At 30.9% G+C, this 11,442-nt stretch overlaps 1 protein-coding gene across 1 annotated transcript; it reads left to right on the forward strand.

Moving 5' to 3' along the window:
- The first annotated feature begins 6,477 nt into the window (after positions 1–6,477).
- LOC118040212 (uncharacterized) lies at positions 6,478–9,637 on the forward strand. The gene is made up of 2 exons (XM_035047091.2): positions 6,478–6,691; positions 8,305–9,637. Exon 2 carries the CDS (start codon positions 8,317–8,319, stop codon positions 9,259–9,261), a length of 945 nt encoding a protein of 314 aa, XP_034902982.1. The 5' UTR covers positions 6,478–6,691; positions 8,305–8,316; the 3' UTR covers positions 9,262–9,637.
- Positions 9,638–11,442: the final 1,805 nt, after the last annotated feature.

An 11,442-nucleotide genomic window follows, 5' to 3' on the forward strand; every position in this document is an offset into this window, starting at 1 on the left:
TCGGATCTGAATAAAATCGAAACCCATTAAGAGGGTGTTTGGGAGTGTGATAGTTGTTGCTTTTCAAATAGCTTTTCGTGCCGAAAAGCATGCCAATAATATTTTTTAATTTTTTAAAAATTATTTTTGATATCAGCACATCAAAACGATCCAGAAAGTACAAACCAAACTCAATTTTAGCAAAAAAAAAAAAAGTTTGAATTTTTTCGAAAAGCAGGTCACACCTCAATCCCAAACGGCCCTAAGCACGGAGGAGTGATAATAAGAGCATATGATCTCTGAGATGACAGATTGTCTGTTCTAATGATTGTAGTAATGATGAAACGACTTCCTATGAGAGAATAATTGTTGGGAATGTCACCCAGATAGCACAATAATGCTCCATCTTTTGCATAGCATGGAGTGGTAAGTTTTGTTGGATTATACATCGCAAGTTGTTAGTTACTGTGGACCAGATTGAGTTATTATTTGTTATTTTAATTTTTTAATTATTTTAATGTATTAATATTAAAAAAAATTTTATTTTAATTTATTTTAAATAAAAAACATTTCAAAATACAACTGCTATTATAATACTTAACACTACCTTTTTATACATGACATGATAAAAGGGTGAGTAAATCATTAACAGTTCAATCCATCAATTTTATCTTGTTAATATTAACCTATTAAAAAAAAACTAGAGTCTTTATAATTATTTATTTTTTATATTATCAGCAAAACACCTCAATATACTATTTTAATCATTTTAAAATAAATTCAACTGATTAGATAAGTGACAAACAAGTGACCGTGGGTTTGTCATCCAAGAGGCACATTTATTTTCTAAATTGTGATAAATGATTTATTGTCTATTATTTATTATTTATTTTTAAAAAGGGTGGATGATAGGTTGTCCACTCCCTTAATAAATAATAAAAAAAAAAGAGCCTCAAGCATGCACTCCCCTAGCCTGCTACTTGTTTAGGGCCAATGCTTTGATCGCTTTTTTTTATTTGTACTCTTAGGTTTTTTACACTCCAAAAAAAATTTACTGGACTCACTTATTCTTTGGTTTTGACATGGTTTTTAAATATTATTATAAATTTTTATTTTTATTTTAATAGTTTTTTGTTCAATTATTATGTATTTGATAACAATAATAATAAATTACATATGAAAACTTGATTGAAATTGGTTACTTATTATTCAAATGTTTAAATAGATTTGGAACATTATTTTATCAAATTTATAATTTTTTTTTAATTTTCAATTATGTAAAATATGGATATGCTATTTTCATATTTTTTAAACTTGTTTTAATAATCATAATTAAAAAAAAAACAATTCTTCCAATTAAAAATATTGTGTTGACTAAAATAAATAAGAGATATATTGATGTTTTTGTAATTTTTCATTTGATATTGTGAATTTTATTACATGTTATATTTGACTTTTGTTTAGCTTTTGTCAAGATCTATCTATTTATTGGACCTTTGAATCGTAGACCTTTGAATCGTCATGAATAGATATTGGACCTTCTCTCTCTCTCTCTCTCTCTCATAGCATAGATCGCATTATGTCTTAGTATATTCATTAATTCTTTCAAATAATTTATGTGGTTTAATCTCTGTGGTTTTTAGTTGAGTGTTGAGTTTTGTTTTAGGATTTATCCTTAACAATGTAATTTGTTTTAGGATTTATCATTAACAATTAATGTAGTTGACCAGATATGTTATTGTAATTTATTTGATAAACGAAATGAAACTTTGTTGGGCTTTAAGGTTTGTAGATGAAGAAAAAATAAATTATATGATGCTTTTGTTTAGCAAAAAATTAAAAATGCAAGTATATATTATTATTATTATTATTATTATTTTGTGTCCATTCATATCTTCAACTACATAGATGGCTTCTGGCCTTGCGCTACACCGTTAGCCAAATCATATTTTTTTCAACAAAAAAAAAAATACTAGATAATAATATTATTTTTAAAGGACCAACAAAAAATATAAGACCTTGATCATTAATTAAAATAAGTTTAATAAATTTGGTTAATTTAATAATATGATTATAAAAATTAACAACAATAACTAGTAAAAAAATGAACATTTGCTAATATTATAAAAAGACACCTTCTAAATATTCATAAAAGGTCTCATAACAAAGTAAAAATTGAATAACAATAGAATAACCTTATGAAGAGGAAAATAAAAAAAATCTAAGCTCAATTACCAACAAATCAAATGTTGAAGAATAATATGGATTTTTTTAAAAAAGACAAAAACCTCGACTTAAGTCAGATGTCAAATTTGTGGCTTAGTCGTGAGACCATAACAACCTCATGGAAAAAAAAATTAAATAAAACAATGGAGTTCAACTTTCAAGCAAATTAAATGATGAAATGCAAAATTAAAAATTTAAAAAAAAAAAAAACTCGAGTAAGCTTGGATTAACTCGATTAACCTGTGACCCAGGATATGATATCGGGATAACTCTATAAAAAGAAAAGAAGAAAAAATTATGAAATTCAAGGCTTAATAATATAATGTCAAATGATGAAATTGATAAAATTTTTTTTTTTAAAAAAGCCTAAAAATCCAGAAAATTTTCAAAACTTATGACTCAATTCATGAGACTAAAATTACCCTATAAAAGTAAAAAAAAAAAAAGCCATGAAGCAAAATTCTCAATTATTCAAATATCAAAGGATAAATTGAAAAAAATAATCAATAAATAAAGGGATTAAAAAACAAAACAAATAGCAGTCAAAAAACAATGATCAAATCTAGTATTAAATTAAATTAAATAATGATGAACCAAATTGAAAAATGAATTAAATCATGAAAATAATAATAAAAAAAACAATAGAAATAATTATGAACAAATTGTATAAAAAAAAATCAATTTCTAAGGATAGAATTGAAAATAAAAATCAAATAAAAAAAATATTAAAAGAAAAAAAATAGAAATTAAAAGAATTAGTATCCAAATTGATAAAAAAAAAAACTGAGAAAACACATTTAATTTTTGGAATGGTAGACGCGAAACCCGAGGCAAGGAGAAAAAAAAAGAAATGAGAAGAAAAATAGTTTGTCGGAGCTACACCATCAACCTTTCACCAACACGTGTCCCACCATCTAGAAAAACTTGATACGCTACTCCCAAAGCCACCATGGAAGCCGACATTTAGTTTTCGATTGATAAAGTATATGCCGCCTAAAAGGCACATGCAATACACATGCCAATCATTTTTTATTTTAAAATAATATTTTTTATTTATTAAAATATTAAATTGTCTCTTAGTCAACTTCATTATAGCTAAAAAAAAAAAAACCATAATAAAAATATTATGAAAAAGCCCCTAAATGCTAGTTTAAAAATATTTGCTAGGATAATTTAGCTATTTGTCTATGCTTTAGAAAGTAAAAACTTAAAAAGAAAAGCTAGATGTCAGTTTAAATATTTTTTGTTTTTAAAGATAATTTAATCATTGAATTATTTTAAAAAATGTTAAAAACCTGTTTGTCCCCAATCATTCTAATAATAATTAATGACTAATAAACTTTGTTAAAATATCATATTAACCCTAATAGTCATTTCAATAATTTTTTATTGAAATGATAAAATAATTATTATATTATTCCAATGAGTCTATCTATAATGAAAGTAACAATTTTTAGGTTTTTGTTAATATTTAGTCACAATAAAAGAATTGTTGAAAAAACTACAAATGAAAAGATAATTTGTCAAATTTTATCAATTACTTAAATTTCAATAACCTATGTTATTTAATAGACCAAAGAAAGTAAATATGTACATACACTTCAATTTTAAAAACTCAATTAGTATAGACATCTACTAGTTCGATGCCCTTCATTGTGGGTAGGATTAAAATAATTTTAAATATTAAAAAGATATTTAGATCATAAGAAATTATTTGCTGTAATTTTTACTTGATTTAATGAGTCAATTTTAAAACCTCTCGACTCAATTCTTTGCTTAACCCGAGTTTAAAATCAACTTGCATGATAATTTTCTTGAAATAACAAAGTCAACTTAACCCATGACCCGTATCATGAACGATGTCTTTTTTTTTTTCATATTAAAACATTGATATATTGGATTGACCTGAACTTCGTGACTTAACCCACTAAAACCACTATTTGGATCATGGATTCCACCGAGTTTAACATTTTTTTAAGACTATTTGTTATTTAATGATATGATAACAAAATAAAAAAAAAAAGTCATAAAACTGAGTACAAATTAAATACTAGGATATTTGTTTGAGATTACGATAATATCATAAGAAGCAAACCAAAATAAATTAGAAGAAAAAATTTTAAATCAACTAAATATTGAAAAATAAAATTAAAAAGAAAAGAAAAGCAAAAAATGATTTAATCAAAAGAAAAAAATTGGAAGATGAATTTTTTTAAAAAAAAAGAAAGAAAAAGGGGCAAAATGGGGTTTGACCAAGTGTGTTAACTTTGCAACGTATCGACTAGATTTCTTGGTTTAAAATTAACCTGCTTATAAGTTGCCCCGACTTGACCCAGTCGACTTGGTGGGCTCAAAGCAATCTTGATAACAGGTAAAACAATGTAATTTGATTTTGAAAACATTTCAAGATGATATTTTTTTAATATTGAGATGGTAACATATTGGATTGATTCGGGTTTTATGGCTTAACTCGCAAAATTCTCCAAACCCTTGGATCATGAACTTCACTAGATTTAACAACTTTGTTTTTGTTTTTTTTTTTTAACTATTTTTTAATTAATAATACGATAACCAAAATAAACACTTTCAAAAATTGAGCGCCAACCAAATATCAAAATATTTGTTTTGAGACTGCGATAATGTCACCAAAATAAATTTTGAAGACGGATTCAAAATCAATGAAATACTAAATAATGAAATAAAAAAAAAAAGGATAAAAATGATTCAATTGAAATAGGCTCTCAAAAAATCGAGCATGAATGAAATAGCATGCATTTGCTTAAGACAACGATAATATCATAGAAAATAAATTAAACAAATTATAAAAAATAATTTAGAATTGATGAAATACTGAAGTATAAAAAAAACTAGAAAATATACAATCAAAAGAAAAAAAAGTTAGAGGACATAATTTAAAAATAAATAAAAATGAGGTAGTTCCTTCATTGTTCATATGAACAAGAAAGGAGTTGGAGTGAAGTCCTAGTTCTTTTTAGTAGAGTAGGTAATTGAAATAGAATCTTGAAAAATTAGGGATCAACTAAATATCATGATATTTATTTGAGATAATAATAATATTATAAAAATTAAATTGAAATAAATTATAAAAATAATCTAAAATTAATGAAATATAAAAGGATGAAATTAAAAAATAAAATAAAAAAATTCAATAATAAAAAAAGAGAATAATGTCAAAAAAAAAAAGAAAAAAAAAGAGGGAGCTTTGTTCATATGAAAAAGTGAAGAGGCCGGGGTAAAACCCCAATTCTTTTTGATAGTGTGTAATTTTGTAATTAACTCGCATTTTAGTACTATTTATTAATTTAGAACAGTTCATTGATTTTTCAAAAAAATCTAACAGAAAGACTCAAATTGATAGCTATTGAAAAAAGAAGAAGAATAGAAGTTCATAAGTTTCAGATATCTAAAAATCCTCAACTGGGTCTTCTAATTATCAAATGTATCAATTAGATGCAAAAGTATTTCATGCTTCACAATCAAGTACTTTTGTTACGGTTATTGATGGACTAGATTGAGAACCAATTCGTAATTGATGGACTAATTTTGGATAGACAAAAGGCGAGGGCAACTAGTGAATATTCGCAAGGCATATCCAAAAATTCCCGCAAAGTATCCAAAACAAATATCTCCTAATATAGTCGTTGTATTTATGTAAATTTGACAAATATGCTGTTATAAAAACAATTATCAAACAGATCCTTATATTCATCATGTTTCACCAATTCAAAACAATTGGACTGAATATTTTTGGTAATATAGCCTCTCTCGAGATCCATGGAATCGAATCAAATCGTCCTAGCTCATATTCGTCCTAGCTCATTTATTTTGAGGGTTAATTTTATCCAACTCAGTCATGTATTCCTGATTGACTCAAAATTTTTTTTTTAAAAAATTTATAAAACAACATTATTTTGAAAACAAAAACTAGGTTTTTTTACCAACTTGACCCATGATAAGTATTGATTTTTTTAATGTCTTAGTTGACCCATCAAACCAGACTAGACCGATTCTCATAATTATGGGTCAAAAAACTACCTAAATTTAGGCTATTCCTCAAATATCTTGGTAAACATGTCTTCCCCTTGCAAGTAAATTCATCACAATTTGCTTACAATTTAGTCCAATCAAGGATTGAATTGAAATAATGCAATGAATATAGGCTAAATCTGACGAAATGTTTACCGTAGAGGATTATTTCTCACCAACCCATACCATCCACGGGCCACGCTTGTGGAATCATCTCTCTCCATGCTCCGAACCGCTAAAAAGTGCTCTCTATTTTTTCTTTTTCCTTCAGCAAATAATTCATTTATTTCTTTATTTTCTCTCAACCGCCTATAACTCCCCCTCCCCCACTATCCATCCCTTACCAGTCTCGATCTCATCGCCTTACCTTTCGATTCGATATCCTGTAATAACAAGAAGAAGAACAAACCCTAACTTTACCTTTTCTTTTTCTTTCAAGGTACGTATGTGCGTGCATTTTCTTCTATATATATATACATATACATATATATATATATATATATATATTTTTTTTTTTACAAATTTTATGGATTTTGGATTTACTTACAAGGCTGGTTTTTTCTCATTTGAATTCTTTCATTTCTTTGATGGGTTCTGTTCATTTTCCATGTCGAATTCAGGTTTTGACTTTTTTTTGGGTTATTTGTGATTCTAAGTTGTTCAACTCTGCTGGACTTGGATAATCTTGTGTTTCTTATTGTTTACCTTTGTGTTTATGGAGGAATTTAACTCTAGTCCTGTTTTTTATTTTTTCTTGCTTGTACATGACCTCATAGATGGAAAGTGATTCTAAGGGGGGGGGGGGGGCGCTAAAGCTCTTCTCTTTTTGGGTGGGGGTGGAACATGGAGGGAGGGTTTCCATTGCACTGTTGGGATTTGAAAGATCTTGTGATTAGCAAGAATCTGCTATATTGTTGTGTAAATTGCTGGTGTAAGAAGGGATGCTATTTTTTTTTTTAAAAAAAGATTTTAATTGCATGGTGATTGTAAGGATACAAGCCTTGGATATTTATGAATTGAATGGAATATGAGACTAAATTAAATCTCAATTGGGCTGCTTTTCAAGCGTTTTGGTGTCACTTATTTTTTTTAACACAATTCTGTTGAGTTTCTCTGCGTTTCCAATTGAAGCCTTCTTTATGACATTAACATGCCCCTACTATGTGTGTGTGAGCTCCAAAGATTTGTTGGAAAATTTGTGTTTTGCTGTTGAACATAGCAATGGGGTATTTTCCAGCGGAGCTGCTCAGATTAAGTAGCAGGATTTGTTGTGTTTTAAGCAATATATTAGTTCAGTTATTTTGACAATATTTTGAGATCCTTGCCTTGTGAAGCAACCTCTCCAATCTATATGAAATGATGGTTACATTGCCAACTTGGGTTACTTTGCTTTCCTATGTGTTGAATTTTGTAATGCTTGCTTTCTCAAATTTTGCAAAAATTTCAGTGTTATCACATGAAGTAACTATTATCTAGATCTGATACATTATGCTGTTCCTGGATGCTAGAATTTTAATGACAGGAATCCTCAAGGCACAATAAAGAGTCTGTGAATAAGGACATAAAATAAATCTCAGATTGCAGGCACAGATTTGTGTCTAAGATAGTTTCTTGTCTGAGGGAATGAATCACTAGCAAATAATTATCATCTTATTATTAGATAATTTTCTATGATTAGATTCAGGATCTGATTGGGCTGCGTGATTTTTTCATGGCCTTGGAAAGTAGAAAGCTGACATTTAAGATGCTGGAAGTGTTACAAAAACTGCTGTATCATTTGTTTTGGGGAAGTTTCTGCCCCATAGTTTAAAAATAATATCAGCTGTTTGTGTAGTTGCTACATAATTATGTTAAGCAGTTCTTCTGATGGAGGCCATTCAGCTCCTCCTGTCGTGCATTTGTAAATTTGTAATCGTGTGAGGAATGAGAAGGTCTATAATAGTTTCGCCTAGTCATACTAATGCTGAATTCATTGGTTATTTGTTTTGTTGGTATTTGATATTACTGTCACACATGGAATTAAATCATGAATTCTACTTCATGGGTTTTCAGGCTTAGTTGGAAATGCCGAAAGGTAGCAGGGCAAGGCGTAGGATTGCTTCTCAACAATGCAGGCAGGCACCTTATTCATTACCAGCTTATAATCAGCATATTGCCACAGACCCATGCTCGAAGAAATGCTCCAAAATTTTGGATAAGAAAGACTGGGAAAATGTAAGTTGTTCTGTTTGCATGGAGTGCCCGCACAATGCCGTCCTTCTACTCTGTTCATCTTATGATAAAGGTTGCCGACCCTATATGTGTGGAACTAGCTTCCGCTATTCCAACTGCCTTGACCAGTACAAGAAAGCTTACACTAAAAGTATCTCATCCACCAGGGCTGCTGATAATTCGATTTTGGTCTCAGATTCCAGCTGGCCTGTTGATAAGTGTGAAGCCACAGAGCTTGCTTGCCCTTTCTGTAGGGGGCAGGTGAAAGGGTGGACTGTGGTGGAACCTGCACGGGAATATCTGAATGCCAAAAGGAGAAGCTGCATGCAGGATGACTGCTCATTTGTTGGGACTTACAAGGAGTTAAGGAAACACATGAGGGCAAATCACCCCTCAGCACAACCACGTGCAGTTGATCCCATTCTTGAACAGAAATGGCGAGGGCTCGAGGGGGAGTTTGAACATGATGATGTAATCAGCACGATTCGGTCAACAATGCCAGGCGCAATGGTTTTCGGAGATTATGTAATAGAGGGAAGTCATCATGGTCTTGATACAGATGAAGATGGGGGTTTCGATGCAGATGCTGCAGAGAGGAATGGAGGTTTTGATATGGGCTTCAATCAGAATCTGGTGAATGTCTTCCTACTGTGGCATGCATTTGGGTCAGCGGGTGATGACCACAGTAGACGGCTGATGCATCGGCATTCTGAAAGGACCGACCATCAAATGACTGACGAGAGTGCTGGTATTCATCACTCTTCTCCAGATGGAGGGCTGGGTTTGTCTGACGAATGATGACAATGGTGATGATGGTGGCATGTCACTTGTTAGCCGACTTTGTTGACATGACAGAATGCTTTTGGGGTGTTCAGGGAGGAGACACAGGCGCCGAGAAGGGGGGATTTGAAAGGATGAAAGAAACATAAAAGAAATTAACTGAAAATTGCATGCGTTTCTCTTTCTGTTTCCTGGTTTCTGATTAGATTGGCTGGGAAAAACTTACAGCTTTCATTTGTATGTAGTCTTTTTAGATGCCATTCCTTTAATTACCTTCAGTCCACCTACACGGTAGACTATGAATATTCTTCTGTGGAACAACCTTTGTAAAGTCTTTTAACTTTATTTCTCGTACAAATATTGTTTAATCTTTATAAATGGGCTTATTTGTTTATTTTTTCTTGGAAAAATAGTCTTTCCTCTCGTGAACAGTTGAGTTTTTATTTTAGGATTTTTTTTTCTATTACAATTCTAATCTAATCTAATTCTAATGTTCATGTTTCCTACAATAATAGATTGTTTACCTGCCTTTTCTTTCGTGAAAACCGAAGATGTTCTTGTCGTCACCTTGAGCGCTTGACCCTGCAATACTGAACTAGCCTTGTAGAAGGCACTGATAAAAAAACGATAAAGGGCTTAAAATTTTAGAAGGGAACCTAAGGTACGAAGGATAAGGGCTTAAAATATTTTCAAAAGACCAAACAAACGGTCCAAGAAACCCAACAACTAAGAAATTTGCTTAAAATTTTATCCTTCCTCAACGATTCTTGATAAATTGGTCATGAATTTGAGCATGAAAAGATACAAATAGAAAAAAGTTTAGGGACTAAATTGTAAGAGAATTTCACTGTAAAACTAGCATGATATCTATCATGTTGCCCAAAAACAAAAAAAAAAGAACCACTTTATCTTTGTTGACGTAGCAAAGAGCAATTTGAATTCAAATGCAATTTCCTCTGATTTATCTACAAAGGCATTGTCTGACGAAAGTATCAGGAATTGATCTAAAAACAGAAGGCAAGATACGCATTTACCAGAGAGTAACAGTGAATTACAAGCTTCTTCATCTAAACCATGCCTTGCTCCACGAAGAATAATCTTATGAAAGCTTTCATTTGCATCTGGATTTCAAATCATGCACCAGTTTTTTCACTGCAGAGTCCAGGTGCGAGCAGCTGAGCCAATGTCCAGGTTCATAAAGGCATCATATTAGGTAAGCACCAGCAAAGAATATTCAGTACAAATGGTTGGTGGCATATCTGATACAGTTCTTCAACAGCCACTAATAAGAGCTCATTGACTACAAGCTAACTTCTCTAAGGGAGACCATGAAGAAAAAGAAGAGAAAACTCAAGAAGCTTTGAAGATTCCTACCAAAGTTCCAGGTATTTAAACGTTTTACCTTCTTTCAAAGTCAGAAGTGGACTCTGTTGAAAGAATATTGCATGGCTCTTGAATGCTCTCGTGCCACAACCAAACTTGGTAAACTAGGGAGTATTTCAGAAGCTTTGTGGGATTTGTTTCTGGGATTTTAAGAAGGTTTAGATGAGATAATGTGTTCTGTCACGATATAGAAGTCTCTACTGGTTGCCGGAATTAGATCTTCTCTTTCAGTGGGCTTTTGAAGAGTGAAGTTGTTTTTCGTTTGGAGACCAAGTTTGACATTCCCCCCCCCCCTTCAATCTGCTGGTTTGCATCTGATTTTACTTACTTTGAGGCAATGGCCACCAGTAAACTATAGAACACATACAAGCTAGAAGAAAAGGCATGCTGATCACTTGCAGATTTCCTGAGAAGGACCAAAGCTCTTCAAGCGACTAGGCAGTACAGACAATCAGAATCGCAGCAATAAAGTCTCAAGAGTGATGTTTATGCTAATTTAAGTTTACTAAAACACACAACATTCATAGTGGTAAGAAATAGGGCCATGATGAGGATTTGTTTTCACCATCACCATGATTAACACCTTACACCCCATCACCCAGCAATCTCAAACCCGCCAGCCCCACCTCTCAAGAACATTTAAGCTATTGAAAAAACCAGTTTCCAAACCATTGAAGGGGAAGGTAACATCGAAAGAAAGTTTGAAAGTGTTTTAAATTGTTTGAGTGTTTAAATAAAAAAAGAATGTAGAAGTGAATTAAACCATAACTTATTGCTACTGTTTTATTAAAAAGAAAGGAATAGATTGCTTATAAT

Source organism: Populus alba, chromosome 1 (assembly GCF_005239225.2).
Source record: "Populus alba chromosome 1, ASM523922v2, whole genome shotgun sequence".
Taxonomy (NCBI): domain Eukaryota; kingdom Viridiplantae; phylum Streptophyta; class Magnoliopsida; order Malpighiales; family Salicaceae; genus Populus; species Populus alba.

Coding starts and splice junctions, on each gene's coding strand:
- LOC118040212 (XM_035047091.2), top strand. CDS start 8,317: ATGCCGAAAGGTAGCAGGGCAAGGCGTAGGATTGCTTCTCAACAATGC.